At 52.0% G+C, this 26,690-nt stretch overlaps 12 protein-coding genes across 12 annotated transcripts; 4 read left to right on the top strand and 8 right to left on the bottom strand.

Moving 5' to 3' along the window:
• Positions 1 to 111: 111 nt before the first annotated feature.
• On the top strand, positions 112 to 3,244 carry YKU80 (ATP-dependent DNA helicase yku80). Its single transcript, XM_066119182.1, has 6 exons — positions 112 to 717; positions 778 to 1,403; positions 1,451 to 1,842; positions 1,897 to 2,108; positions 2,162 to 2,625; positions 2,677 to 3,244. The coding sequence occupies exons 2-6, from the start codon at positions 954 to 956 to the stop codon at positions 2,692 to 2,694; spliced, it is 1,536 nt and encodes a 511-aa protein (XP_065975819.1). The 5' UTR covers positions 112 to 717; positions 778 to 953; the 3' UTR covers positions 2,695 to 3,244.
• Positions 2,970 to 4,616, top strand: J3458_007062 (uncharacterized protein; the record flags this gene model as incomplete). Its single annotated transcript, XM_007808530.1, has 3 exons — positions 2,970 to 3,347; positions 3,399 to 3,445; positions 3,497 to 4,616. 3 exons carry the CDS (start codon positions 2,970 to 2,972, stop codon positions 4,614 to 4,616), a joined length of 1,545 nt encoding a protein of 514 aa, XP_007806721.1.
• A 281-nt stretch (positions 4,617 to 4,897) lies between these two features.
• PAM18 (mitochondrial import inner membrane translocase subunit TIM14) lies at positions 4,898 to 5,382 on the bottom strand (the record flags this gene model as incomplete). Its single annotated transcript, XM_007808529.1, has 3 exons — positions 4,898 to 5,036; positions 5,089 to 5,216; positions 5,332 to 5,382. The coding sequence occupies 3 exons, from the start codon at positions 5,380 to 5,382 to the stop codon at positions 4,898 to 4,900; spliced, it is 318 nt and encodes a 105-aa protein (XP_007806720.1).
• A 344-nt stretch (positions 5,383 to 5,726) lies between these two features.
• Positions 5,727 to 6,349, bottom strand: J3458_007064 (uncharacterized protein; the record flags this gene model as incomplete). The annotated part of the gene is made up of 2 exons (XM_007808528.2): positions 5,727 to 6,098; positions 6,239 to 6,349. 2 exons carry the CDS (start codon positions 6,347 to 6,349, stop codon positions 5,727 to 5,729), a joined length of 483 nt encoding a protein of 160 aa, XP_007806719.2.
• Positions 6,350 to 6,845: 496 nt separating this feature from the next.
• On the bottom strand, positions 6,846 to 8,504 carry J3458_007065 (uncharacterized protein; the record flags this gene model as incomplete). The annotated part of the gene is made up of 1 exon (XM_007808527.2): positions 6,846 to 8,504. One exon carries the CDS (start codon positions 8,502 to 8,504, stop codon positions 6,846 to 6,848), a length of 1,659 nt encoding a protein of 552 aa, XP_007806718.2.
• A 994-nt stretch (positions 8,505 to 9,498) lies between these two features.
• On the bottom strand, positions 9,499 to 10,177 carry J3458_007066 (uncharacterized protein; the record flags this gene model as incomplete). Its single annotated transcript, XM_066119183.1, has 3 exons — positions 9,499 to 9,724; positions 9,838 to 10,067; positions 10,121 to 10,177. The coding sequence occupies 3 exons, from the start codon at positions 10,175 to 10,177 to the stop codon at positions 9,499 to 9,501; spliced, it is 513 nt and encodes a 170-aa protein (XP_065975820.1).
• An 890-nt stretch (positions 10,178 to 11,067) lies between these two features.
• On the bottom strand, positions 11,068 to 13,195 carry J3458_007067 (uncharacterized protein). Its single transcript, XM_007808526.2, has one exon. The coding sequence runs from the start codon at positions 12,331 to 12,333 to the stop codon at positions 11,158 to 11,160; it is 1,176 nt and encodes a 391-aa protein (XP_007806717.2). The 5' UTR covers positions 12,334 to 13,195; the 3' UTR covers positions 11,068 to 11,157.
• Positions 13,196 to 16,316: 3,121 nt separating this feature from the next.
• Positions 16,317 to 16,558, top strand: J3458_007068 (uncharacterized protein; the record flags this gene model as incomplete). Its single annotated transcript, XM_066119184.1, has 2 exons — positions 16,317 to 16,382; positions 16,436 to 16,558. The coding sequence occupies 2 exons, from the start codon at positions 16,317 to 16,319 to the stop codon at positions 16,556 to 16,558; spliced, it is 189 nt and encodes a 62-aa protein (XP_065975821.1).
• A 704-nt stretch (positions 16,559 to 17,262) lies between these two features.
• On the bottom strand, positions 17,263 to 17,935 carry J3458_007069 (uncharacterized protein; the record flags this gene model as incomplete). The annotated part of the gene is made up of 2 exons (XM_066119185.1): positions 17,263 to 17,685; positions 17,894 to 17,935. 2 exons carry the CDS (start codon positions 17,933 to 17,935, stop codon positions 17,263 to 17,265), a joined length of 465 nt encoding a protein of 154 aa, XP_065975822.1.
• A 1,876-nt stretch (positions 17,936 to 19,811) lies between these two features.
• J3458_007070 (uncharacterized protein) lies at positions 19,812 to 20,425 on the bottom strand (the record flags this gene model as incomplete). Its single annotated transcript, XM_066119186.1, has 2 exons — positions 19,812 to 20,117; positions 20,189 to 20,425. The coding sequence occupies 2 exons, from the start codon at positions 20,423 to 20,425 to the stop codon at positions 19,812 to 19,814; spliced, it is 543 nt and encodes a 180-aa protein (XP_065975823.1).
• Positions 20,426 to 22,846: 2,421 nt separating this feature from the next.
• Positions 22,847 to 23,206, bottom strand: J3458_007071 (uncharacterized protein; the record flags this gene model as incomplete). The annotated part of the gene is made up of 1 exon (XM_066119187.1): positions 22,847 to 23,206. The coding sequence occupies one exon, from the start codon at positions 23,204 to 23,206 to the stop codon at positions 22,847 to 22,849; it is 360 nt and encodes a 119-aa protein (XP_065975824.1).
• A 1,818-nt stretch (positions 23,207 to 25,024) lies between these two features.
• On the top strand, positions 25,025 to 26,448 carry J3458_007072 (uncharacterized protein; the record flags this gene model as incomplete). The annotated part of the gene is made up of 2 exons (XM_007808523.1): positions 25,025 to 25,578; positions 25,707 to 26,448. The coding sequence occupies 2 exons, from the start codon at positions 25,025 to 25,027 to the stop codon at positions 26,446 to 26,448; spliced, it is 1,296 nt and encodes a 431-aa protein (XP_007806714.1).
• Positions 26,449 to 26,690: the final 242 nt, after the last annotated feature.

A 26,690-nucleotide genomic window follows, 5' to 3' on the forward strand; every position in this document is an offset into this window, starting at 1 on the left:
TGAGGTCATTCGATCGCGCACCTCGATCACGTGCGTTCGCGAAGACGTGGTGGATCTCGGTCGCGTGCTGGAGCCGCCCTCGCGGATCCTTCGTATCTGCCCATAAGAACCGTTGCATTGGGGCTTCTTCATCAAAGTGGGCTAAAATTGGACCTCTCCGGAGTCTACACATTCACATCTGATTCAATCATCCGTCTGAGTGCAATCTATTCGTTTATCCTTGTCCAGGATGGCGGACAAGGAGGCAACAGTGTTCATCTTGGACCTTGGTGCCTCAATGGCCCAGAAGCACTCGGGGCGCGAGGAATCAGACCTGGACTGGAGCATGTGTTACGTCTGGGACAAGATAACCGATATTGTCGCGGCAAATCGAAAGACTTTATGTGTCGGTGTTGTTGGGCTAAGAACCGACGAAACAAACAACAAGCTGCAAGAAGATGATGGATACGAAAACATTTCCGTTATACAAGAGCTCAGCCAAATTACCATGTCGGGCTTGAGAGCGCTTCAGGCATCAGTGAAGCCGAGTGAGACCATGTCTGGCGACGCAGTCTCGGCCATTGTGGTTGCCGTCGATCTGATTGACACATTTACAAAGAAGCTCAAGTGGGTAAGGAAGATCGTGCTGGTCACAGATGGCCAAGGCGAAATGGATGCAGACGGCATCGAAGACATCGCCAAGAAAATTAACGACTCAGGTATCAAGCTGACCGTCTTGTAAGTCGTCAATGACCCCCAATGGCTAGAAATGATTGGCGGCCTGGCTAAATACTGTAGGGGTGTGGATTTTGACAACCCCCAATATGGCTTCAAGGAAGAGGATAAGCCTCCAACCAAGGTAACGTGGATTCATTCACCAAGTTGTGTCCCAACTGCTTACATTTTAGTAGGCAGCCAGTGAAAAGACTCTAAAAGCTTTAACCGATCAATGCAAAGGCGGAATATTTGCCACTATGGCCGAGGCAATCGACGAGCTTGACACGCCTCGAGTCAAATCCGTGAAGCCGTACAAGACTTATGACGGGGCACTCACTCTAGGTGATCCGGAAAAGTTTCCCGCAGCAATGAACATCAATGTAGAACGATATTTCAAGACGCATCTAGCTCGACCGCTTACAGCAAGTACCGTCGTGGTCAAATCCGAGCAGGCAACGCAGTCAACGCAAACCGTGGAGGATGATGCTATGGATGGTATTGAATTTTCTGCTGTGAAGCAAGCTAGAACATACAAGGTCAATGACCCTGATGCCCCTGGTGGAAAGCGTGATGTTGAGTTTGAGTCCCTGGCCAAGGGTTACGAGTATGGCCGTACCGCAGTACATATCAGCGAGTCAGAACACAACATCACGAAGCTTGAAACAGAGAAAAGCTTTTCAATTGTGGGGTTTATTCCATGGAGCAAGGTAGAATTTTCGCAGGCTTTGTTGCAACATTATACTAATGGTAATAGTACGAGCCGTTCCTCAATATGGGAGAAGTGTGTGTTACGCACGCAAGAAAAAACGACATCAAATCCGAGCTGGCACTGTCATCTCTTATATGGGCACTCCTCGAGCTTGAATCATATGCAGTAGCACGCATAGTAACCAAAGACGGCAAAGACCCGTTGTTGGTGCTTATGGCACCCCAGCTTGAGCTCGGATTGGAATGCCTCTACGATATCCCCTTACCGTTTGCTGAAGATGTGCGAACCTACCAGTTCCCACCTCTGGACAGAGTCATTACGGTTAGTGGCCAGACGCTAAAAAAACACCGTTTACTACCTTCAGACGAGCTTGCAGAAGCAATGAGTGACTACGTTGATGCCATGGACCTTGCCACGTACGGTCAGGATAATGAAGGGTAGGTTCAGGGTCACCATATAACGGGCAAACGGGCAAACCCTAACGTAAACAGGAACCCGACCGAGTATGCATCGATTGATGAGACCTTTAACCCAGCTATTCACAGAGTGAATAATGCCGTGAAAATGCGAGCAGCGCACCCTGATAAACCTGTTCCCGAAACGCCGGCAAGTTTGCTGAGATTTTCAGCACCCCCAGAAGACCTAATTGAGAAAGTCCAGTCTAGAATAGATAGTCTGATTGAACTAGCAGAGGTCAAGAAGGGCACGTCACCTACACAATCCAATAGGCGGCTGATATGCTAACAAGGTGTGTAGTACCGCCGAAGGCAAAGGGCCGACGAACTCGCGAGACCGTCAAGCCCATATCGGGCCTAGATGTTGATGCCCTGCTTGGCGAGGACACGAAGCGCACGGTTTCAGCAGAGAACCCCGTGCCGGATTTCAAGCGAGCGTTGGGCACTGCCGACGAAATGGACCAGGTCGAAGATGCGGCCAAACAAATGGGCAACATTGTGCGGTCCCTAATTACAGACAGTTTTGGCGATAGCAAATACCCGCAGGCGACGGAGTGTCTGGGTGTGATGAGAGATGAGCTGATCAACATGGATGAGCCTGAAATGTACAATACGTTTGTCCGGGACCTGAAAAAGGGCTTGCTTTCCGGTGCTCTTGGTGGCGACAGGAGAGACTTTTGGTTCAAAGTAAGGTGGTCAAGGTTGGGGTTAATTGATCAGAATCAGTCTGAAGTGTCAAAGGTGACGCATGAAGAAGCGGAAGAGGTAAGAATGCGCATCGTCCTACTTGACCAAGTGCTAACTTTTGGTGGCAAGTTCTACAAGTCTCGGTAGGATGGATGCAGATGTCACTGTGCATGTTGGGTCGGGAAATGAATCATGTTTGGGTGTCTTGTATTTTGGAAGCAGCCTGGAGTAGATTAGAAGAAATTTCTGTCCAATGTTTCGAAAAATGCCAAGTACCCCGTTGATCTGCTGCGTTTGCTTCTCGAACCCACCCGCCTGGCAGCTGCCTAAAGTGACGACCGACACGAACTTCGATTTCCTCGCCACGCTTGTGACCCCAATGCCATTCTTTGCTCAACGACCGCAACTGGACCGCAGACACTATGAATGAGATCATGGCAGACGACAACTTGGATGCCCGACTGGGCAAACTTCAAGATATCTTGGGCAAGAAAATAACCCTTGATCTAGCAGGGAGACGCGACAGCAGAGTGATGCCTAGCAGCTGCGAGAATCTAGTACCCAGTTGGGAAGATGAACATCTGGACTTGAAGATGCGCCGACATGAGACATCTAATGGCTACGGCGCTGAAACAGCTGCCTACATGGCGAATCCAGTCAAGTCTCCAGACCCCTACAAGGACATTGACTCGGCCACGTTGAAAATCGGGCAACCTGTCGATGAGGAGATTTCCTTTTGTCCCTGGCATGCAGTTGTGCACTACCCAGCGCGGTTCATAGGGAAAGCGAATAAGCCAAGAGTATGCATATGAATTCACGAGCGATTTGCCCTAAAGCTAACCAAGTTCTAGGCCCAGCCCTTCTTTGACAGAGTCCTGGAGGGCAAAACATGGGACTTGTTAGTCTCCTCGCCTTATTTCCATCAAAATACAGAGCACTGACTGACCAGCTTCTACCTCCACGATCCTGCCGAGCCAGAACAAAAGCCATGTCTCCTTGTCCCAACAGCCCAATTCGTCGCGTTCCTCGAGGGCGTAAACCAAATCCTCACAACAGAGTTAGTCATTCCAGCCGGCCCAAACAAGCGTCTATTCGACTTGCACTTCGGGGTGGGAGGGACACCACGGCCCCGATACCTATTGCGATCGCGGGACCAGAAGAAGCTTCATATTGACGAATGGCCAGCTGCACAAGAGGAAGATCTCCGAGCATATAAAGACGCAGCAGATGTGCATCGAGAGCTATGGGTATCGGAATGGAAGAAAACGAAGCAGCATAGTTTCCCAGACAATCGGGGTGGTTCATATCGTGCCGAGAAAAAAAGGGAAGCCCGTTTGCAGATGCTCTCGCAGACACAGCTATTTCTTGGCCTCCAGGGAGCTCGAGATCCACCCGGAAAACCCGTTATGTTTATCTGTGTCGATGTCGAAGCGATTGAAGCTGCTCCAAACCCTGTCTCTGAAATCGGTATCGCTGTGCTGAACTCGGAGCACCTGAAGGACATTGCTGCCGGACCATCGGGAGCGAACTGGTGGGATTTTATTGAGGCGCATCATGTAAGGGTAAAGGAGTATGCTGGACTAGTGAATTTTCGATTTGTTCAGGGTTGTCCTAATAATTTCGACTTTGGGTTTGTTCCAATTATATCTTTACCATTGGGTACGGACATGTTGATACTGACAGGCAGCAGAAAAAGCGTCTTTCCTCGCCGCGCAGAACTAGTCGATACACTAAACGCTACGTTTGCCAAATACGCAAATGGCACTCATGATGTGGTCCTCGTTGGCCACGATATCAAATCCGACATCAAGTATCTGTCGACAATTGGCTTCCCAGTAAACCAGTTGCCCGGTTTAATCGGCAATGTCGACACACAAGCCATCTACCGCGCGTGGAAAGATGGCACGAGATCTCCTAGTTTAGGCAGTGTACTTGTAGACCTCGACATCAGATATAAAAACTTGCACAATGCCGGCAACGACGCGGTTTACACGCTCAGAGCAATGGTTGCCATTGCAGTGGTCGGACTGCACCCCGAGCAAGACGCGCAGTTACTTGAACCGTCTTAGCAGTAGTGTCTTGTTTGCTGCAATTTCATATCTTACATCTGAGGAGAGAACGGGCAGTGTCGACCCCCTTGAGATGATATCCAACTTGGCTGTTTATCGTGGTACACCATAATTTCCTTGCTCTTAGCTAGCTCAAATTCAACCATGCAACGCCATCGCTATGTGTATAGTGTACATGATCCCCCAGTGACGCCGCAACGTGTGTTCCCGTCAAGCGCACGAGCCTCGGCAGCATCTATCATCACCCAAATGTATCCAGTGAGCAGGACCCGAGTAGCCCCTCAAGTCTGCTTATCCAGCAATTCCTTGGCCTCATTGACCTTTGTCGCCAGATACGGGCTACCGCCTCGATCAGGGTGGTTCAGCAGCATAATCGTCCGGTGGGCCTTGCGGACTTTGTCCTTGGTGATGGTCCGCTCGCTGCACATTATTTAGCACTTGCGCTCCATGCAAAATCAGTTGACCAACTTACTTGAGCGACAGGATAAGCGAAGCCTCCTTCTTGGTCATCTTGGGTTCGAATCCGCCCTTGTAAAAGGCTTTGCCCATGGCCCCGACACCGCCTCGGGAGCGGCGCCATGCGACGAGACCTGCTCGGCCCTGACATTCATTGTTAGCCTTTTTCTTCCTTTTATTGTTCTCCCCCCCCGGCGCGCTTGCACTTTGCATGAAGGGGGTTATGGAATCGAAGATGGATCAAAAAGATGAAACGTACGAGGAAGGCGGCGACGGCTGCGCCGGCACCGATAGCGAAGACTGAGGACATTCTGGCTGTGGTTGAATGTTACTGACGAGGTGTCGGCGATGCGAGTTGCGGAAGTTTTGCCGTCGGATGAGATCGGGCGGAGGGGGTTGTTCCGTTCCGGCATGTGGTTTCGCGTACGCGGACGGGCTGGCCGTTATAATCATGACACACAAAAAAAAAAAACGATCGAAATTTGTTAGTTTACATATAGGTATATATTCTATTGTATTTTTACTATTATTCTGGATATCATCTTCGGGACACTTTACCGTGATTGCGCCCTGCGGGACACTTGGTCACCACAACCCACGCTGCTTTCATGCGAACCAAGCGGGAGAGGCAGATGACCATACCCAACAACATATTCATCTCACCTCCTTCTCCCTTCCATGATGAACCTTGTCTGGAATCTTCAATCCCTTCTCAACCGCCTCCTTGACCTTTCTCTCCAGCTCCTGGGCCGCATTCCCGCCCTCCTCTTCATGCGTCCTCTCGTGCTCCTCTCCCGTCCAATTCCCTGCGCCACCACGTCCGCCCATGGCCGGGTACGGGTGCTTCTTCAGACTCGACGTCACTGCCGCCGTGACCTCCTTTGATATGCGGCTCTTGTCGTCTGCGTCCGGGAGTTGCGATGGGTCAATGTAGTTGCCTGCTCCGCCGCGGCCTGCGCGAATCGACTGCCCTGGCGTGGCGGGATCTGGGACGGTCGTGACGACGGGGTCTTGACGCTCGAGATCCTGCGGTGATTTAGCTTATCCATGCTAGTCTATACGAAAGGTAAGATTGGTTTTTTATTGTCTCTCTCTTCTTCTTCTTCTTCTTCTTCTCTTTTCCTTTTCCTACGGCCGCACTATCGGAGAGATTTGGTTGGTCGTACCCTGTCTACAGTGGCAGCCGCAGCAACAGCTTGGTCATCCTTTACAGAGTAAAAGTTGCCTGCGCCGCCGCGACCGACTTTGCGAAAGACGTCTTGGTCGTTGCCGGTCATGCTTGGCCGCTGGGGTATGTACGAATTGAAGCGAAAAAAGAGTGAATTGAATGGAAGATGGAAATGGGCAGCAATTGGACCGGCGCATGAGTCGACTAATGGATCGCCATGACTGAAACACCTCAGCCATGCTGCTGCTCCAGTTGACGTCAGCGCCATGGTGACGCCACTGCACTCTTGGCTGGGGTGGAGCGGGAATCATACATTATTCTACCCGTCAGCGACTAAGTGGAAGTGGCTCGTCGCTGACGGGTATTTAGAGTCAGATAGGCTTTTAAGTTGGGGCGAAGACTGGAGATCAGGGACGGATGACTGCTGCTGAATTGAGAGGATTCCGTTGCAAGTACTCTGTGGAATCCCAACAATGGAGAGTTGGTGATACCACATGCAAAGTCTTGACTGACATTTCCACCACAGGTCTCTTCTCCCCGCCGAGGCGACCAGACTAGTGCTGTTTTCTACTTCATATTTACCATCGCCGAGCCCATACTGGCCGTCATGGCGGTATTGATAACCCCCGCATGATGCCATTCGCACCGGCGGCACTCGCAACGCCATGAAGACGCGCATTTTCATCCGCAAGGAAGCGCTCCTGCTCTCTGGCACTCTCCTCCAAATCCAGAAACCTCCAGATTCCCACCGCACTAACCAGACTCAGCGCAAACAAAAAGTAGAACGGGGCGCTATTATTAGAGCCACCCGGGGTGGCGTCAATAATGGCACTGCTAATCAGCGGCCCGATGACGCTAGAAGCCTTGCCAACGATATTAAATATAGAAAAGAAGAGAAACTCGTGGCCACGGGGGGTCACTGAACTAATTGTAATTTGTGCGTAGCTGTACCAGGGGGAGATGAAGAGGCCGAGGAATACCTGGAAGAGCCAGACTTCCCAAACAGTATGGAACCCAAACTCATTCGTCCAGTTCCCAATCATGCCCCAAGCGGCCAGCAAAACCGTGAATACAAGGATGGCATTTAACATGGGCTTCACACTTAGGCGAAGCCGTTTCTGAATGTACCCATATGCACCAACGCCTACCACTTGACAGACCACGTTAAGCAGTAGCAAGTATGTTAATGTAAGGGTGTTGTAGCTAACAACTTGGTTTTGGAGCGTGTAAATGACGGTAACACTTGTGTTTAGCGAGTCCCCTAAAAAGAAGTATCCAACGAGGAAGATGAGGCTTTGTTTCAGCTTCCAGACCTGTGTAAACGCCGTGTAAAGCTGCCAAAAGCCGACGACAAGAGCACTTTTCCCGGATGGAATCTGCAACCCAGGACGTGTCTTTTCAAGAAAAAACCAAGGGACGGAAAACACCAGCCAGAAAGCCGTGGACAGGGCAATGAGCACCGACAAACCCCAGTTATTCTTCGCCTCGCTGTCGTGCACGTGGAGGCTGAACATGACGCCAATAATAATAGCCAGAAGCAAGACTTCAACGATAGATTGGAGCCAAAGGGCAACGTTGCTCAGCCTGCTACGCTCCAGATCATCACGCTGATGCAGTTCCTGCTGAGATATCTCTCCGTTTTCATACCCTGCTTGGGAATCCCTGAGATGCTTTGTGTTCCGCGCGAGAGAAGGAAACGCCGCGGCCCAGTACGTGGTGGTGACTTGGTACGAAATCAACCCCAGCATATAGAGGCCAACGCCGGCCTTCCACTTGTCGGAATCGTGGACGGCAATCCAGCCAAAGCCCACGCCGTACGCAACAACGGACCAGGCCAGGAGCACCCATCTTCGCCCGGTCCCAAAGTCTGCGTACGCCCCAATGGCGAGAAATAGGACAATCTGGATGGCAAACGATATGCCGTTGCAGAGCAGAACGATGCTGTTGATATCGCGCTCGCGGCCTGCAAAGTAGAGCTTCGAGCCGACCGCGGCTTGGGAGAGGAGGTTCTGGAACGCCGTCGGCGCAAAGTTGTATGGGCCAATGCCGTTGCAACCGACGTAGTACATGTACCACGATCGAATCTCCCACTTGGTCGTTGTGGGTGTCTCGCCCGGTTGCAAGGCGGGCATCACAACTCGTCGCAGCTCCTGGGCGTCCTCGGGACCAGCAATATCTGACTCTTCGTCATTCGCTGGGGCCAGTGCGACAATGCTGGTGTCGTCTCCTGTCATCTTGACATCGTCACGCCTGAAGGGTGGCATGACTGCCGGCCAGACCAAACGGAGCTGGAATGTTCGACGAAAGCAGAATAGAATACAGGTCCAAGACGCCGATGTGACCGATTTAGTTTTGACGCTTCCTTTATGTTGCTGGAATGTAACCGGGCCCCTTTTTCATTGGTCACGGCAAGGATACCAAGGGGATAATGAATATTGATATCAGTTATGACGAGGACTAGGATTTCCCTCGTTCAGTGAGAGACCTAGGCTGGCTTAGGTGTTGAGGCATATGCTGAAAAGTTGTGATTTGCAGAGTTTGCTTGGTTCCAGGCTCAGCTATCAAATAACTAGAAAGGAAGGTCGTCGCCGTGGGACACACGGGTAAAGGGGGCCCAGAAGGAATATCAGCAGGCCCTTCTGCATGGCGTCTAACAACTTGCGGTGTATGTCTCAGCTGACGCATGGGGGGGAACATCAGCAACCCAATCTGGCATGAAGCTAAGGCAGGTCTTGGGCGTGGCGGGCGTCGTAGCCACGAGCATGGCGCAGACCTGCGTAAGACATCAGCAGCAGCTGGGAATCAAGGCAAGTTTTGTATCAAGGCGGGTGCCTAACCCTATTGTTACAGCTCTGGAACTTCCGCTGGGGCGTGAATTGACAACTAAACTAGGCAATTATTAAGAGCCTCTTGTAAGCTGAAGACAAAGAAAAGGCAGAGTTTGTCTACCCTGGGTACTGATCCAGACCACCGTGATGTACTGACTTACAAGCGACCGGGCCTGGGTGGGAGGAGCAACCTCAAGAGTCAGGGACTCTTTATCTTCTCAATACTTGGGGTTTGTGTCACGATGACTTCTTACCCTTCCGAACTGGCGTACGCCAACGCAACTAATATCCGTTCTGCCGCGTGACACCATAAGTACTAGACAATCACACTGCTCTTAGTCTGTGGCCCGCTGCGCGACAATACTGTACATGGAAACCTTGTCCTCGGCCAACTTTTGGGCAAAGCCCTCTGCGAATTCATGCAGGTCCTTCACCGGCACGGAAACACCGTCGGGAAGTCTGCTTCAATGTTGAGTCGCAGCACTCGAAACCAGTGGATGAATTCGGCGTTGGAAGGCAGCACCCGCAGGTCCTGTATCCGGAACCCGTGCTTCTTCAGAACAGAAGTGTAATACTGCGGGCTCTTATGATCGCCAGTGCCCAATTCATCTAATCGTTCCGACGCGGCAGACGCAGGAGCATTCACATCAGCATCTCTGTATAGCGGATCCGAGAGAAGCAATATCCCTCCCGGGCGTATTCTCTGCGCAATTCGGGCTACCGAGGCCTCGAAGACAGAAGGCAGGAGGTGGAAATAGACACCTCGTACAAATACAAGTCATATGGCTCTATTGGGTCCGGAAGCCGATCAACGTCTTGGGCATTGCACAGATACAGGTCAACCCTACTGCGGAGCTCCGGCGGCAGTTTCTCGGCACAGTAATCTAGCTGCTGTTGGCTGATGTTGATTGCATCGATGCAGCGGCGCTCGGGGAAGATCTTGGCCAGATGTGGTGTCAGGACGCCCCAGCCGCAACCGAGATCCAGAATTCGACGAAGCTGCGGCCGGTGTGACGAGAGCAGCCCGGCGAGTTCCAATCGGCGATTTATACCCCGGAACTCGGACGCTCCAACGGGTCCTGGCTTGGGTCCGGCGGTGAGTTCTGCATCGTCGAATAGACCCCCGTTGAAGGACAAGGTCTCCAAGAACCTCCTAGACTGCTGGCGGATCGTCGTAATTGGCGATGACGGCCTCTTGGTAGGCGTCGGAGTAGCTCGACTCCACAGTGTGAATCTTTACTGGCGATTGCATAATCTCTGAGTGGTTTATTCGATTTGCGGGGGATATGCTACCTTGGCGGGGTTTGAAACATTAAACGAAGTATCTTTAGGAAGAAAAGGAAGGACCTAAATATCCGGCCAGCACCACCAAGCTCTCGCAGCAGCTATTGCCGCGAACTGATCGACCATGGAAAATCGACAGCATCGTCAAGTGTCAAGGAGCCATCATTGATTAAGTTGCGGACTACGGAATTGTTAGCCGCCAAGACGGGCCGCACCCGCAGACCCAGACAGCATGCAGCCATCTATCTGCAAAGGGTAAATGATCGGCATTACAGCAACCTGAGGGCGCCGGGCGCCTAATGTTTCCTCCTGGCTGCAGGCTGCGGCCAGCCAAAGATGGATACCTGGTTGGGTTGTCATGTCTCGTCGAGACGCAAGCCACTTGCAAAGTTCTTACTACGGAGTACAATCGACACAATCTGGTGATAAACCCCCTCAGCACCCCATCACAGACCTGTGAACGGGCGGGGTATGTGACGTCCAGCCCACGGCCACTTGGTGAAAGTGCTTCCGTTTCCGGTTATGTAGACGACGTGGCAGCAAGCTTCGCCTCATGTTTGGGAGGGCACGGGGTTTCTGTTGGGAAGCAATAAGAGGGCCGACTACGACGAGATGGACGACCAAACGAGACGAGAGAAGGTAGGGTATTGAGATGGGGACGTATTAGCATCGTAAATTGGACTAACTAATAATAGCATTGATAACGTTGTGTGAGAGTGGAATCCCTTCAAGGGACCTCCTTGCCTATTTACTCTTGGTCTTTTCGAGGCATTCGCTGGAACAACTATCGGATGTTGTCTTTACATCACTGTACTGCCGTATAAGCAACTGCCAGCGCACTGCGAACTGGAATATTCTGCTCCAAATTGCCAGGAAGCGCCGCATCGACCCATGCCAGTCTCACTCCCTTCCGGAAAAGCAGACACAGGCTCGAGCCTCCATAATGGAACATCCCGATCTCCTCCCCCTTCCTCACGGGGTGTGGCCAAGCGGTTGCAAACTTGCTGGCGATCTCACATGTCGATACATCCGCGGTCTCAATAGCAATCAGGCACATTAATAAACCCACCGGGTCTGGTGCCTTGAAATAGATGATGGCCCGCGTGGCGACGTGACTCATATAGACTTGGTTATACTCGGGCGGTCCTACCGGGCTGCTAAAAATCACATTGGTTTGCCGCTCTGAGAAGTAAGTTCCATTCATAATCTCGGCATGTACGACATGCCCGGACACTGGAGAGGCCCGTCGATGATATGACGTTAGCATCAAGAGAGCTTGATACGCCGTACCGCCAACAAACTCGCCTGCCAAGTCGCTATGATTCAACATTTCTTTGACGGAATAGTTCTGGCCCTTTAGCCAGAATCTGTCATATTCCTTGACGTTGGATTTTACCAGGATCGGCCTGGATTCACAAGCATTCACCACCCACTCCGGCTTGTTCGGGCACGCAATAGGGCGTAGCTTATCAATATCCTTGAACTGCCTCACAAAGAAGTTGTCCCATGATTCAAAGCCCCAGTGAACGGGATCTTTCTTTGCATCACATTGGAACAAGTCCTGAAATGCGTGCCATTGCTGACTGTTCAAATTGGCGTCCCTTTCAAAGGCTGTGAGTGCCTCTTTGCACAGCCAGCCCCCATCGCCAGTCGTAAGGACGTGCTGGGACTTGCTCGTCTTCAAAACACCACAGTCTCTCCAAGTGTCTAGTATGACTTTGAACTTTTCGTTTACATCTTCCCTCAAGAAGAAGACATGTCCGCTTGGTGTTCCCATAGGCCAGTCCAAAATGGCTTGGAATGGGAGCCCAACAAGGCCATGTCCTCCTTCGGCCATGCCCCCGGTCGGAGCAACTTCTACAATAATGACACTGAATAACTCAAACATGTGCTGGTAGCCTCGAACGAGCTTGCGATCAACCGGGCTCTTGTTGTAGGGAATCTTGTCGGGAATCTCGTCGAACATGGCTGACGCCCACATACGGAGGCTAGGCCTGCTTTGCACGAGATCTTTGAGATGTTGGACAGCAGGGTGGAGAGCAGTGCCATCTTTCTGCTATCCACAGCTTTGATGAAATTTTGGAGCCAGTGTGTCAATTTATGAAGAGTGCCGGGCAGCCAAATGCCGTCCCTACTCCACTGATTCTGGTAGGAAGGGCTCGGAAAGACGGTCATTTCAAAGGATGGTGTGTCTTGGTATGTTTGAAAAGTTCTGAAGAAGATTTTCCTGGTAGAAGTCACTCTGGCAGCAAATGGCTTCCCAATACTTTCTTACACCGCATGAGATGTCTCCAGAGTCAGCGTTCCACCAACACAGCAGCACGAACAGGTACATCCAAGACAGAGGAGCCATTGATAGCAGCGTGCAGACAACACCTGGCTCATCATTAGATCCCGAGGTATCATTGGAGACGAATGCTAACCACCCTAGGGAGAAATGACGGCTAAAAATCGGAGTCTAGAGGGGGCGTATGTATCTGTCGCGATTCTGGACTTTACCCGGCTACTGTACATGAGATACGTTTTTTTCTCTCTTGTCCCTCTGGATGCAAGAGGCACTATTTTCTTCAAAAGTGGAATGCATGACACCACACTGCAACGGTGTGACACTGCGGAGATGCTATGCAGATGCAGCTAGGAATCGGTGAGACCAAGCAGATCCGTTGTAATGCACGATACCACGTGTGCGGATTATCAGACTTTCAATTTTACCTGTACTTGGACATTGAGTCGAGACACTATTATCTTCTCACATGGTACTCTAGAATAGCCTCACTGCGAGCCTAGGGGAAGTGTATGGGTAAATTCATGGGAAAAAGACTTGTAGAGACAGCCTCCTTTCCCAACATGGTTTGTAGACGTCAACTTGCGTTTCATAAATACAACTCTTCTCGTAAGTGGTTTCTTCTTCTCTACCACGTCTTGATTGTGGAGAATTAGCTGCTTTCAACGTTGTCTGGGTCAGATGTACGACTGGGTTGTTCATGTTGTGGTTTGCTTCTAGAGCATGCACCCAGCTTTCAATTCGGTTGAGAGATACTACTAGTCATTCAAAGGACCCGCGATCAACAGACAATGTATCAATGACGGTGGAGACAATTGCACCATTCATCATTACAGGCGTTTGCTGTATCTCCCGTATGTGGCTGCTTTGCATTGTCGAGTCTCGACAGAATGGCGACCCCTATTCAGCTACACAATCACCCCTCGAGTTCATCTGCTCTTCATAATGTGCTCCAAAATCCCGCCTCATGTCTTGTGCCGGGAAATCTATGATGGCCCATCAAGACTAGACATGTCTGTTATCTTGGCCCCTTGCCACCTTTCATTTTTCCAAGTTGTCCCGGCCTCCCAGCACGAATCTTGCCAGCAATTAGTCATGCCAACATTACAGCGCAGTAAAGCGGTTGCTGGACCTGTCGACTTCGAAGGAAAAAGTGCCAGCGAAGATGGACCACCGTGTTCCGGGTGTCGAGGATGCGGAATCATATGCCACGGCTACGGCCCGAAACCAGCTTGGAAAGACCGAGGAGACAAAGAGAGAGCAGAGGCCAGGAAACTCCGAATGCAGTCCAGGACGTCCCGAGCCATGTCAGCATCTTCTGTCGGGGAGATGGTGTTTCAAGACGTCTTGATGGGTTCATCTGTCAAGGTCACACTAACCGTCAGCTCTTCCGAGTTATGTGCAAGCTCTCACGAGCCAACACAGACAGATATGTTCTTGCCACTCAGTCAGTCACAGGATATAAGCACTTTTGATTCACCCGGTGAATCTCAATCGACTCCGGTGCCGCCGGATCCGCCGCTTCTCCTGCCCGGCCTCTGGCCCGGAGGAGTCAGTCATGATACGTTTGACGATATGACGACCCTCTGTCTCCGGAATCTAATGACAAATTGGATATTGGGTTAGTCGGCTTCTTGCCTCTAACGAAACCAAGCCATCTGGGATCGATACCTCTGAAAACGACATCTACTTGCTCGTGAATTCTATGGAAAACAGCTTTACCCGGCAGTACTCGTTGCATCAGGCACCTTCAATGACGCAATTCCTGGCTGCTGGGCCTAATGCTTGGCTCCCCCACGTTTTACAACACCTCCCTGAGCATGAGCGATACCATTTGCATTTGAGTAAGTCGTGTAATATGAACGCCCGAGAGATGGCTCTAAGAAACTACCAAAATTATCGAGAAATGGCCCTCCAAAGCTTCGAGCGACTGGAATGTACAACTTCCTCTATTCAAAGGGAGATTATTATATGCGGTTTCCATATCGCTCGTTTGGAGGTGGGGATAGAATATTGAGTTCCAGCACGTCGGCATTAAAGTTGCTAACACGCACTCCCCAGGCGCTGGGCAAGAACATTCAAAGTTGCCAGTCATATCTTAGGCGCGTGACGCAAGTCATTCTCGAACGGGGATATCTGTTCGACGCGGGCCTGGCATGCCATTTGGGCCAAAGAGGCGCCCACTCATTATACAGCTCCTGAGCTGCTGTTGCCTTGGTGCTCTGAGCTGACACTCTCGGCGCCAATCTCACAGCCCTCTCCCATGGAACTGGAAGCCGAGGTTCTTTTCGTTTCCGTCTTCATCTGGAACGACATACTATGTAGCGCGGTGGAAAAGAAGATGGCTTGCGCGGCCGGCATTCACCGAAAGCTCCTGGCAGACGATGGGTTCTCCTCGGCTTTTAAAACCATCACCGGCTGCGAGGCGTGGGTCATGGTTGCCATCATGGACATCACATCACTATAGGTCCAGAAGAGCGAGCAAGTGGCCCAAGGCAACCTTGGCATTCGCGGACTCGTAAGCCAGGCAAATACCGTTGAAGGGGCCGTAGACCGAGAAATGGCGAGGATATCCAACATGACGCCGTCAAAGTCCCCAGACGAAGCCCAAGACAAGGCTGTTCCTCGTGACCTCATTCAGACCCTTATACATGGCCATGCTATCCTCATTTTTCTAAACACTGTCGTGTCCGGGGCCCTGACCGGGGTCCCCGAGATTCATCAGAGTATCAACCGCGCAATGCAGGCGTGGGATATGCTTCCCGCGACAGCAAACCCGAGGTATTTGGCATGGGCTTATAGCACCAGCGCCGGTCTCGCAACGGGCTCCCGGCGAGACGTCTTTCGCAATGTGGTCGCTCGCATGTCACATCTTGACGTTGACACGGAGTCTTTGCAAGTTCAACCACGGGGCAGGAGGAGTGTTGGAAGGAGACGGATAAGTACGGCTCGAACCATTGCAACGTCACTTGCGATTGGAGGGATATTCACAAAAGAGCCAATTTGAACATTTTGTTTGTATGAATACATTGGTCCAGTGCGGTAGCCAGAGACACAGCTGAAGAAACATGGGAGACATGAGACGGAATCACCACGATGCTCACAGACACAGAGTAGATTAAATTAAAGCGGATGGAATTGTGTAGTAAATTCTATTCTGACAATGGTAGTGCCATCTCACGGTGCTGCGTTTCCCTGTTCATGGTTTTGCCCATGAATGATGAGAGCATCACCAATGCCCTCTCAACGACATGCCTACGCGGGACTCGTCGCGACAACATATCAGACTGCTGCAAATCAACATGCAGAACCATGATTCATGTGCTATCTTCCTGAAATGGGGAACCAGCGCCAGATGTGATTTCAGCCGAGGCGCCCGGGAACCAAGAAAAAGCGATGTGAGGCGCCTCGCTATTGCCCGACGAGGCAGCCGCGCAAGCTCACCAGATAGGTATTGAGGAAAGCTTCGTCCGTAATAGCGCTGTCAATCAAATGACATGGCTTTGCGCGGTGCGAGTTTAAGATGTTTGTTGGACGAGCGCCTAATACGACACGAATGACAGAGCGAGGTCTGTTCCAACACACAGGGCTTTGCGAATATAACAGAAAACGGCCTGGCAGGAATATCTCTCGCCGCACAGACAAGTCCCTGAAGCAAGCAAAGCAAACAAAATCCCGCCATGAAGTTCGCCACTGCCATTGTCGCGACAGCCCTCGCTGTCGGTGTTCTCGCAGCCCCAACTCCGGTACGTTGAGTCGGTGCTTGGGACCTGAAGCTGAATCTAATGCTGTTCTTGAGGGGAAGACGGTTGAGGACTATTTCGTCGGGGCGGACAAGCGTGACAAGACGGTGGAGGATTACTTTATTGGAGCAGAGAAACGCGACAACACCATTAAGGACTACTTTATTGGCGCCAATTAACCACGAGTGCTATCATTATATGAGGCCTGCTTAGACGGGAGTTTTGGTAGCCCGAGACGCTCCGTGCGAGGAGAGAATGAATGTTGTTTTTTTAAACTAGAAACGATGAATGAATGCCGTCATGTTTCTGAGCTATGTTTACCAAATTGTTACGCAAATGTGACTCAGAATCGGATAGCTACACCTTTAATTATCCGCTCAAAGGTCTATAGGTTTAAGAGAGACACCGGCAATTCGATAGACTCTAGTTGACTTTCAGCTTCAGGGCCGAGAACCGCTCACCTTGTCTTTTCCTGAAATGTGCCTTTCCCAAATGACGTTCTACCTCGGTGATGAGAACAATCTAGCTCCAAAACAGCCTTGATAATGGGCACAAGTAACAAAGATATTGCTAATCAGGGTTCTGCTCTTTCTTGCTTCTTCTCGAGGCAAAGGCCAATAAGTAGTTGAATACCAGACACTATACACGAAGTCCCCAACGGAGAATGGCACTACGCAAGCAAACACAATGCAGAATGTTGTGTGATATGCGTCTCGTACATTTCTTTAAAAACTAGCCACGTCTTTCATTTTTAACCCAAGATACTGCTGGTCAGTCAATCTTCACCGTTTCAGTGTACCTGTGCGACTCTGCCCAGTCAAAGATGGCATCAAAGTTCTTGCAAGTATGCTGGCACCCCCATCCCGACGTCTCTCCCGGAGGATCAGCGACAGCCATGCCTGTTTTCCGTGCCAACTGGTTCCTCTACGTAGACTTCATCAAGTCGAAATATCTCGGTGCGCCACTCCTCGGGGGGGTAGCCAATCTGCGAATTCACCGGCGGCAGCCCCCCGATTGGGATCGGAGTATGCTTCTTCTCGTGATGGTCGTGGTGGTGAGAATGCGCCTTCTGCTGGCTGCTTCGAAACTGGGCAACGAGAAGCGTGCCGAGGACCACGTTCGCAATGGCCATGATGGCAGTCAAGATCCATCTCCACGTTGTGCTTTCGCATATTGCGCCTCCAATGACGGTAGACAAGACGACAGAGATGCCCGTGTCAGAGATCAACTTGACATGTCTCTGCGCCGAGACCATTTTGAGCAGCATGATTCCGCTCATGGCAAGACTGGCGTCGCCGCCGACTCCCTGCAAGGCCCGGAATACTATGCTGAATAATGTGTGTCAAACGGGCGCAGCCTGGATTAATGGGAGTAACACTTGCAGCTGCGGCATATTATTTGCGGCGGGAGCAGGCGCCAGAGAAGATGGTGAAGAGGAGGATGCCAGAGCACATGAGAAGAGCAACTTCTTTTGTCATGCTTGTTTGCAATGGGAATTGCTACACGGGACTGACCTTGTGATCCCACAACTCCAACTCTGCGTCACCGTTGGCCATTGTGCTTGACTGTAAAAGTCTGACCGTGTTCCTTTTTCTTGGCTTTGGCGTGTGATTCAAGGCGTGAAGAAGGACCAGGCTCGTCCGACCAGCGTACAACCGACTTGGTATGCCCAGCAAGAATGAGTATACGGGCCATCTGGATACGGTTCTGGATTCTACATTGAAGTCGGCCCCCTTTTTGCGACAAGTCTCCTGCTTTGAAATTATGCAAATCACTTATCCCGCAACTGACATCTTACGGTACCGCAAGAAAAGGATTCACCCTGTGCTAGATGCCGGGACTGGTCTCTCGATTGGATGAATCTCGCCAACTCGTGCGTCTGGGAGCACGCTGCCGGATTCGGCGGCGACGGCGACACGGACGGACCCGAGACGGTCGGCGGGGGCCGGTGCGTGATGGACGGGCCGTTTGCAGATTTGCGGCCCGTCATTTACAACCACACGCGTACGGCACACTGCCATCACGAGGCTTTCGCGACGGCAGCATCAGGGGCCGCCTTTCTGGCAGCAAGTTTAGCCCCGAGAATGTCGGGAGCATCCTGCGGCTGGGAAACTACACCGACTTTCTGCGGCGGGCTGAGAGGGACCTGCACAACACGCTGCATACTTTCCATCAACGGAGACTTCAAGGCCATGACTGCCGCCAACGGTCCGTTCTCTCTACCCAGCCCGAGACACCAACACTTCCGAGTTGTCCCTATACAGTGTTTTATATTGCTTGGCTTTCTTGCCGTACCACTCTCGATCTTTCATTGCCGCAGTCCCCAGGGCGCAGCTCCTGCAAGCCGTGTCTAGTCCGACTCTTATTTTCATTTGAAAGTTTCGGCAGTTTCTCCTGTGCTTGCCCACCTCATTGCCATTGCCTATTCTCAAGGTAGGGGGTTATTCTCTACCCCCTTTTATTTGATGATGTTCAACTCTGGCTCTTTCTTATTTAAAAAAAATATCTTCATGGAAATTTCAAAGACTGTTAGACACGGAAATGTACACGTATTCATTGTAAGACGCTAGTAGACTATCATTGAGAAACGAGCCGAGAGTCCTGGTGCAAGACACATGTATGAGAGTCTGTGAGGGCCCTGATCGGGAAGAAGCCGGAATAGGTCTTGTGCTGCAGTACCACGAGATAACAAGTAAGTAGCCAAAAGTAAAAGCAAAACAGTTCACCTGAGTTTTGCTCCAGCTAGAGGAAGTCGCCTCACCAATTGGTGCAAAATCACAACAGATCTTGGTATAGTCCGTACACCTACACCATATTCAAACTCTGAGTCGCTAAGCCGCAATTTGCAGAACTAGTTGTACCGCGAGCAGCACGGAACCCCAAAGCCCTCGTGACCTGAAAAAAAAAGAACCAAGAAAAAAAAAAATCTTTTCCGTCAGTCTCTTCAACTCCGATGCCGCCCACTCGGCCGATACACACTACAATGGCGGCACATTCAGCATCGCAAGACCAAGGGTTACCCCAAAATAAAAATAAAATAAAAATAAAAACAAAAAATAAAAATAAAAAAAGCCCTCCGGCGTTTGTTGCACCCCTTCACTTCAAGGGAGCTTTCCATCCGGACCCGTGCGTCACCGGGCATAACCCCAAATTAGAGCTTCTCGAGGATCGAGATTCGTAAAAATGGATTCTCTCCTGTTTTGTGGGTAGCCGCTAGTACGGTCCCGCCGATGGTCGGGCGGCCATTCAACAAAGGAGGAAATCTGGTACTTTTACCAATACAAAGGAAGAATTGGCGAAATTGCTGCATCAACAAACAAAACAAAGAGGGTGTGGCATCTCATGGGTTGACACGAGGTTGACACGAAGGGATACAAAAAAAAGGCCATACAATTGGGTTCCAAAATAATCAGTGCAAAAAGAGAGACGCCTCTAAAAAAACTGTATTACAGGGATGGCCTCGTTCATGCAGCATTTCTCAAAGGAGTCAAGGGGTGATCCTCGCTGCTGCCGGGCGGGAAAGAGCTCCGACTTGCCGGGCCAGTTCTCCGTCCGATGGGCGTGTGCAATCAAGTCGGTTCCGTCCCAGGCCTTCTGCGTAGTCGGGACCGTCGTCTTTGAAGGTGGAGGGATGATATTCGTGAGGGCATCGAAAGGACAGGCAGACGCGCACTTGTTGCACCGTTTGACCAAAGGCCGAAATTGGGATAAAGACGGAGTTGTGAAGCTTGATACCTGCTGTGCCGATATTGTCAGCGGCCGGCAATGCTTGAAATGTCAACTTGGCCTCGTGCGCTCTTCACTCGCACCTGAACCGTCATGGTGCCCTCCGTCGTCAGGTGACGAGCAGCACCACCGAGGGCGGCATAAATCTTCAACCCAGTCTCGCATGAATCCAGGCACCGGCGGCCATCCTGCTCGTCCAATGGCATTGTGCGAGTTTCAGCCCTGGATGTGCTGGAAACAGACGGCGCATAGCTTGGAACAAAGCCATGGACCGAGGTGAAACCAGGCTCCCGAGCCCACCACGGCAGTTCCGGGCGCATCTCTGGCCTTTAACTTCTCAAGGTGCTGAGGTAATCATCATCCAAGCAAGGAAGCATTGCCCAACATGCCCCCAACTACATGAGAACGCTCATCGGTAGATCAATTCCACCAAACGACGCCATTGAACCGGCGTGCGTTTCCTTTTCCCATTGGCAAGTGCAGTAGGGCACCGCGGACAGGATGAATTTGCACTTTTTTTTTTATAAAAAAAAACCTAAATTCCCCGACCATCCATATCCATATCCATCCATTGCCTCCTCACCTCGTCCCCCTCCTTCCAATCTTCTCCCACACCTGCTCAACACGCCCCGATCCATCCAACCAATCCCGCCCTGCAGGCGGCGTGTCCTCATCAAGGCACCAGCCGAAAAGGGACACCTCTGGCCAGCAGACCCAAGCCACGTCTGCCTCGCAGCTCCTTTCGCACGCCCCCCAAAACTGTCCCAAGGGGCGCCTGTCGCCATTTCACTTGACGAATTTACCCCTCGGTAGATGCATGGGCGCTTTTTGAGTATTGCTATTGGGGGGCGTGAGCTCATGATGACGATTATGGCGGCATTTCTGCCCGAAAGAAAAAAAAAAAAAAAGTTGTGGGAGATCGGAAAATTTTTTAAAGTTTCAGTTGAAAGTTTGGCATTTTTTTTTAATCCCATTATCGTGGCGAAATTTGCTTGTCGTAAATACGAAGAATATGTGATCTACGGTTGAATAACTAGGGTTGCTTGGTGACATGTCTAGATGCGCATGTGGTCTACTAGGGATGGCCGACTTGCGCTGGGTCCCGTCTGAGCAGGCTACAAGGGAAAGACAGGGTGAGTATTTGGGAATGAAAAATAGACTTTTTTTTTATCGGGCTGCTCGGTTCGCTGTTACCCGCCGTGTAGTTTTCCTTATTTTACGGCTTTGACATCTCATGTTGCACTTAATTCTAAACATCTTAACAGCTCGACACCAACGAATCAGACAGTAGCACGCACATTGCGTTCCCCCTCTAGCTGCAAACTCACACTTGAGAGTGTGTTGTCGTCGGGTAGCTCGCTAGCCATGACACTGCTCCGCACCATTGGTAGTTACCATGAGATGGCTCTATCCCCGGATTTTGCCTCGATCCCATGCTCGCCGAGCACCAAGCTTCGTATCTTTTCGATAGTTCAAGAATAATTCGAACCCCCATGTCTATTTCACCCCCACGCTGCCAGTTGCAAAGCACCAAGTCTCCGTACCCCGCCTTCTTGTTCCTACCCCTCGCTAAAAAGCCCGCCAACAGCATGCCGACCATCGCCCAACTTGTGCACCATCGATAATATGCAAATCCAGCATCAACTACCACATCTGAATCTCACGGGAACGTTTGCCGCGTCGAATAACGACAATCCTTCAGCAACAGTTCGGCCCTGACAATATTATACGCCGTCTTCACAGAGTACGCTCCATCGACGCAAGCAGGTCAAGGAGCCGCCTATTACACGCATGCTGGTCGTGCATCCAAATTGCGGAGAGCCGCCTTTGAGATCCACCGCGGCCTCGAAGCAATGTGTCCACCTTGGCTGGCCGCTTGGCCGTGGTACTTATCGCGTCCAAACGGGGGCTTGAATATCCGCAGCGATTAGGGTTGGGGCTTGATAACAATATGGTTTGATATGGTGGCAAACCAACAGAGCCAGAACTGGAACCGAGCCTTAAGAAAATAAAAGGCATGCACGAATGCCAATACCGCTGAGAGCGGCATTTTACCCTGGTGACACCGCGCGGCTTCCGCAATACTGCATGTGATACCTGGACGAATGAAAGGGCACCATGATGAAGCGTGCCATGTTGTAGTACTACACCTGAAGCTGGACTTTCTCTGTAGCCACAAATAACTTATGCATGACATGCCAAAGCCGCCCCGGCGGATAAGTACAGGTTCAGGAACCCGACGGCCAAAATTTTTTTTTCTGCTTGCCTTCCCCCGCGCGAACAAAAACGGATCGTTCGAATCTCTTGCGCGTATCACGTGGACTTGAGAGGAAGTTGTGGTGTCGCCAAAACGGGCGGCGTTCCAAGTGTCCGCTCCCGTACCACCACACTGAGGATGTTTGAATGGATGGGAGAGGGAGACGGAGCAGGCTCTCGGTAACCTTGTCGGGCGGTTTTGCCCCCCGGGTGGCCGCTGATTGTCTGGTGGTGGCCGTCGTCGTCCGCCAGCAGTTTCCGATAATTGCTTGAACATGAAGGTTTGACGGAATACATGTAGGTAAATTACCAAGTGCCCAGAGGCCATGCTGTCCAAAAGTCAGCTGTGGCATTGACATGATCCAGCGACCCCCCTTCCTCGTGATGGACTTTGCAAATGGCATGCTTTCCAAAAACCTGGCATCGGGACCTCGAGCTAGGCCCATCAGGTCACATTCGTCGTAGCGTCGCAACTTTGGCGTCCGTCATGTGAGCCACATGCGAATTGGTGCGTACCGGGCTTGTACCTGAAAAGACTTTAGAGCCGGGAGGAGGGAAGACAAGGAAAAGATGCACATTCTCTTGGCCCAGCCCCAATTGCGTTCCGACTCTCCTGAGCCGCGCTGGGCCGCTACGAAGTTTGAACTGAACTGAACCGATTCAAAGGAACTGGCACCAATGAAGTCCAATCGTGCCTTGACTGTGTCCGGCCGGCTCGGATACAAAGCATTGGCCCAAGGGGAGCAGTCTGCAGTCTGAGCTGGTCGGGAACCAAGCGTCGTGACAGAGCGGCGTGACCCAGCGCCGTGGGGACAGTCGCACTGGACTTCAATGCTCATTGACATCCGGTGCCTGATAAACAACAGGGTGCCGGCCGCGGCGTACTTGGGCGAGTTCCTTCAATCTTTCCGTCCCACTGCTATACTTGGCTGGACGCCAATGGTTGAGACACCAGAGTCGACGGAATGTTTTGAGGGCTGAAGCGCTTTTGTAATTCGTCCAGGTCGCACTCGACATCTTCTTGCTAGTTCAACAATCGCCAGTGACCACCAACTCTAGTCTGTATTGTGTCTTGGACTGGTGGTCAGTAGTTGACTCTGTACTCTGTAGCGCGTCAGCCCACTACCAGTCTGGTGTTTTACCATTGACAGCGCTGATGCCACTCTGTCCTCAGCGGGACACCGTGCTGGACGTCATCCAGCAGCGAACATTTAAAGCACTGGTCCAGCTACCTGCCAGCCCGCCATCCACAATCAATCAACCCACCAGACCTGTTGTATCATCAACTGCAGCTATGGCATGTTGGTGCTGCACACTGCAGAACACTTCGTACTATCCGTATCAAACGCCACGCCAGAGGCACCCTCCCCATCCCACCGTCCCTTGAACTTGTCGTCGGCTCTCCGAGCTCGAACTGTCGAGCCGGGCTTGGCTGCTCAGCCCGAGTTGGATCAGGCGGCCGCACGCTGTCCAAACTCCTCCTTCTCCCTCTAATAACAGCGTGCCTCGGGCTGTTGCTCCCCTCACACCCTGCCATTGATGCAAAAACTTGTCCCCCCCCCTTCGCGCCGCGAGACCTCATTCGCCCGACGCCTCGGTCGCCTTTCGCTGCTCCTGCTGCGTCTGGGCTGGCCTGCTGGCTTGGGACATCGGATCCATCCATCAGCCATCAATCCCTCCCTCCACCCACCCCAATCCACCCATTCAGCACCTCTCGTCTCCTCGCTCGCCCACGACGACCTGATGATCAGCCAGGGTGCTTCAACGCCCAATAATTCGCGGCCTCTATCCCCACCCCCGACCCGCGGGCGTCGGCGGCCCCAGCGTTTTGGAAGACACTGGAATAATACTCCGTTCTTCTGGGTCTTGACCAGCGCCGTCAACTCGAGACTCCCATGCCACCGTCCAGACTGTCCTCGACGGGCAAACCACGTTGACAGGCGCCCCGCGCGGCGTTCGACAGCTGACTGATACAAGCACAGCCTACAGAGCAGGTTACTCTTGTAATACCAGGACACTTTCACTTCTGGGCACTCACTGTCGGACACTCGAGCGTTCCAAAACGGAGCCTCAAAGACAGACACAGTTCAATGTCGGGCATCCACATGTCCCGTAATAATAGCATACGAACTCCGTACTGCTAGCACTGGACCACGCACCAGCCTCAACTCAACGACAAACGGTTGCCACTCTACTCCGTCGACTCCATTGCGATCCCGATAATCGCAAGAGCTGAGGCACCGTCAATTCACCCAACACTTGCGCACACCCCCCCTCTACTGCCTCACACACACACGCACACACACACCACGCCCCCGCGGCCTGTCTGTGAGCCTGTCCCAAAATATTCTTTCTCGCCCGCTCTGCATTTTGTGAAGCCTAGTCACTCTCCAACATCCAGCAAATCCCAACATTCGCACCTTCGCCCGCAGACATTTTGTATTAAACAACGCTGAATCAAACGAACCGACTACCTTGGCGGCATTCCCCATCTTGTGACGGTCCAGCGTCTGTCGTCTCGCTTCTCCGAGCTACCCAAGTCGTTGGCAATGGCCTCCTCAAAAGTATGACCAACCGTCTTGGGGATGCCTTGCAGGCTTGAATCCCGCTCTCGCGAGATTCCAGTGTGTACTGACCACTTTATTTCGTCCAACAATCAGGAAATGCAATCCTCCTCCAGGCCATTGACGCTTCAGCGTCCGTCCGTGTCGAGCCCCTCGGCCACTGCGATACCCAGCCGGTCCCATGCTCGAAACAACTCCCACTCCCTCCTCTCCTCTTCCCTCAACGCGAACCACCGCGTGACCCGACGCAAGTCCGTGACGAATCCCGGTCCTAACGTAGCTGCTCTCACCGCGGCTGTTGCCAACGGCGAGCAGATTGCTGCTATCCCCATCACGAACGCCGGCCGACGAAACACCATCTCCAAAGCGGCCCTGGCCAAGACATCCCTCGTCGGCAGTCTCCCCTCCCCTCCGGCTAGTCTGCCAACCAATGGGGCCATTCCCGACATCAAGCAAGATGCACACGACAGTGCTATCGACGACGGCAATGACGTTTCGGCAGACGAAGATGACAAGTCTCAGAAGGCTCGCATTCGACGAGCTAGTGACGGTTCACCACTTGTGAAGGAGCCCAAGAAGAGCAACCGTGTCGAGGTTCGCTGTGAAAAGTGCGGCAAGAGTTACAAGCACAGCAGTTGCTTGACCAAGCACTTGTGAGTGGTGCATACTGAATTTTGTGTGTGATTTGGGCGCGGCGCGCGAAGTCGGGTGATCGTCCCGTGTAGTGAAACGTGGTCATCTCAATCGCATGATGGAGTCTATACTGACGTTGTTTGGCTAGGTGGGAGCATACCCCCGAATGGTCCTTCACGTCGAAGCTGCTCATTTCAAAGCACCAACAAGTGCAGCTTCTGGAAGCCGCCTCTGTACTTGTCGCTATGAACGACAAGGAGAGCACAGCGACGCCGCCCGAGTCAACTAAGGACTCTGCTAGCGAGCCGGATTCTCCATCGCCTGCTGCCTCAGGCTACTCAGACCACGTTGAACGCCAAAGCTCGGCCGATACTACCCCGCCGCCCATGGAGGAATCTGGTCTTAACGAATTGTCATACCGCGATGGCAATGGTGCTGGGTTTGCTCGAAGCTACCAGTCCACCGTCTCCGGCAGCCTTCCCAGGGGCTCGGCTTTTGGACATTTCCGACAGCCTAGTCACGAGCGTCGCCCACCGTCGTCTGGTGCCAACCACACGGGTGAGGATGACCGTGACTTGGCTGCTGCAGTCGAGCTGCTCAGCTGCAGTTTCAACAGCAACAATGGATCCCGCAGTACTGTCACCGTGCCCTTAGATGCACCCCCGGTACCACCAGTCCCAGCCCAGTACCTTGACCAGGCTGCTTCGTTTTCGAGTGCGGGATTCATCAACAGTTTTCCCCAGCGTCAGCCAGAGAGCTTTACTCGAGGCGAGATGCGACGCGGGGGTGAAGATGTCAAGATGGAAGACAGCGATGACGACTTCGACATGCAGTCGCGTGCTCGGAGTGACGAAGATGACGATGGCGTTTTCGGTCGCATGGAGGAGTAAGCTGTAACGAAGCACCATTTTGTTGCTCTTTGGATACAATTATTTTTAGTTTTGCAAGAGCCTCCGGGTTCCATGGCTGTGGAGTTGGGTTTTTTTGGCTTGACATGGAAGGGGACCGGCGTGGTGTCTCATATGTGTATAATGACATACTCAACCTGTATGAGGTGGTTCAGCTCCGCCGTCAATCTTCAGCACCGAAGAGTGGAGGGCCTCTCTGCACACGGTCATTTTGGGCCGTCGCT

The sequence above is a fragment of the Metarhizium acridum genome (assembly GCF_019434415.1).
Source record: "Metarhizium acridum strain ARSEF 324 chromosome Unknown scaffold_72, whole genome shotgun sequence".
Taxonomy (NCBI): domain Eukaryota; kingdom Fungi; phylum Ascomycota; class Sordariomycetes; order Hypocreales; family Clavicipitaceae; genus Metarhizium; species Metarhizium acridum.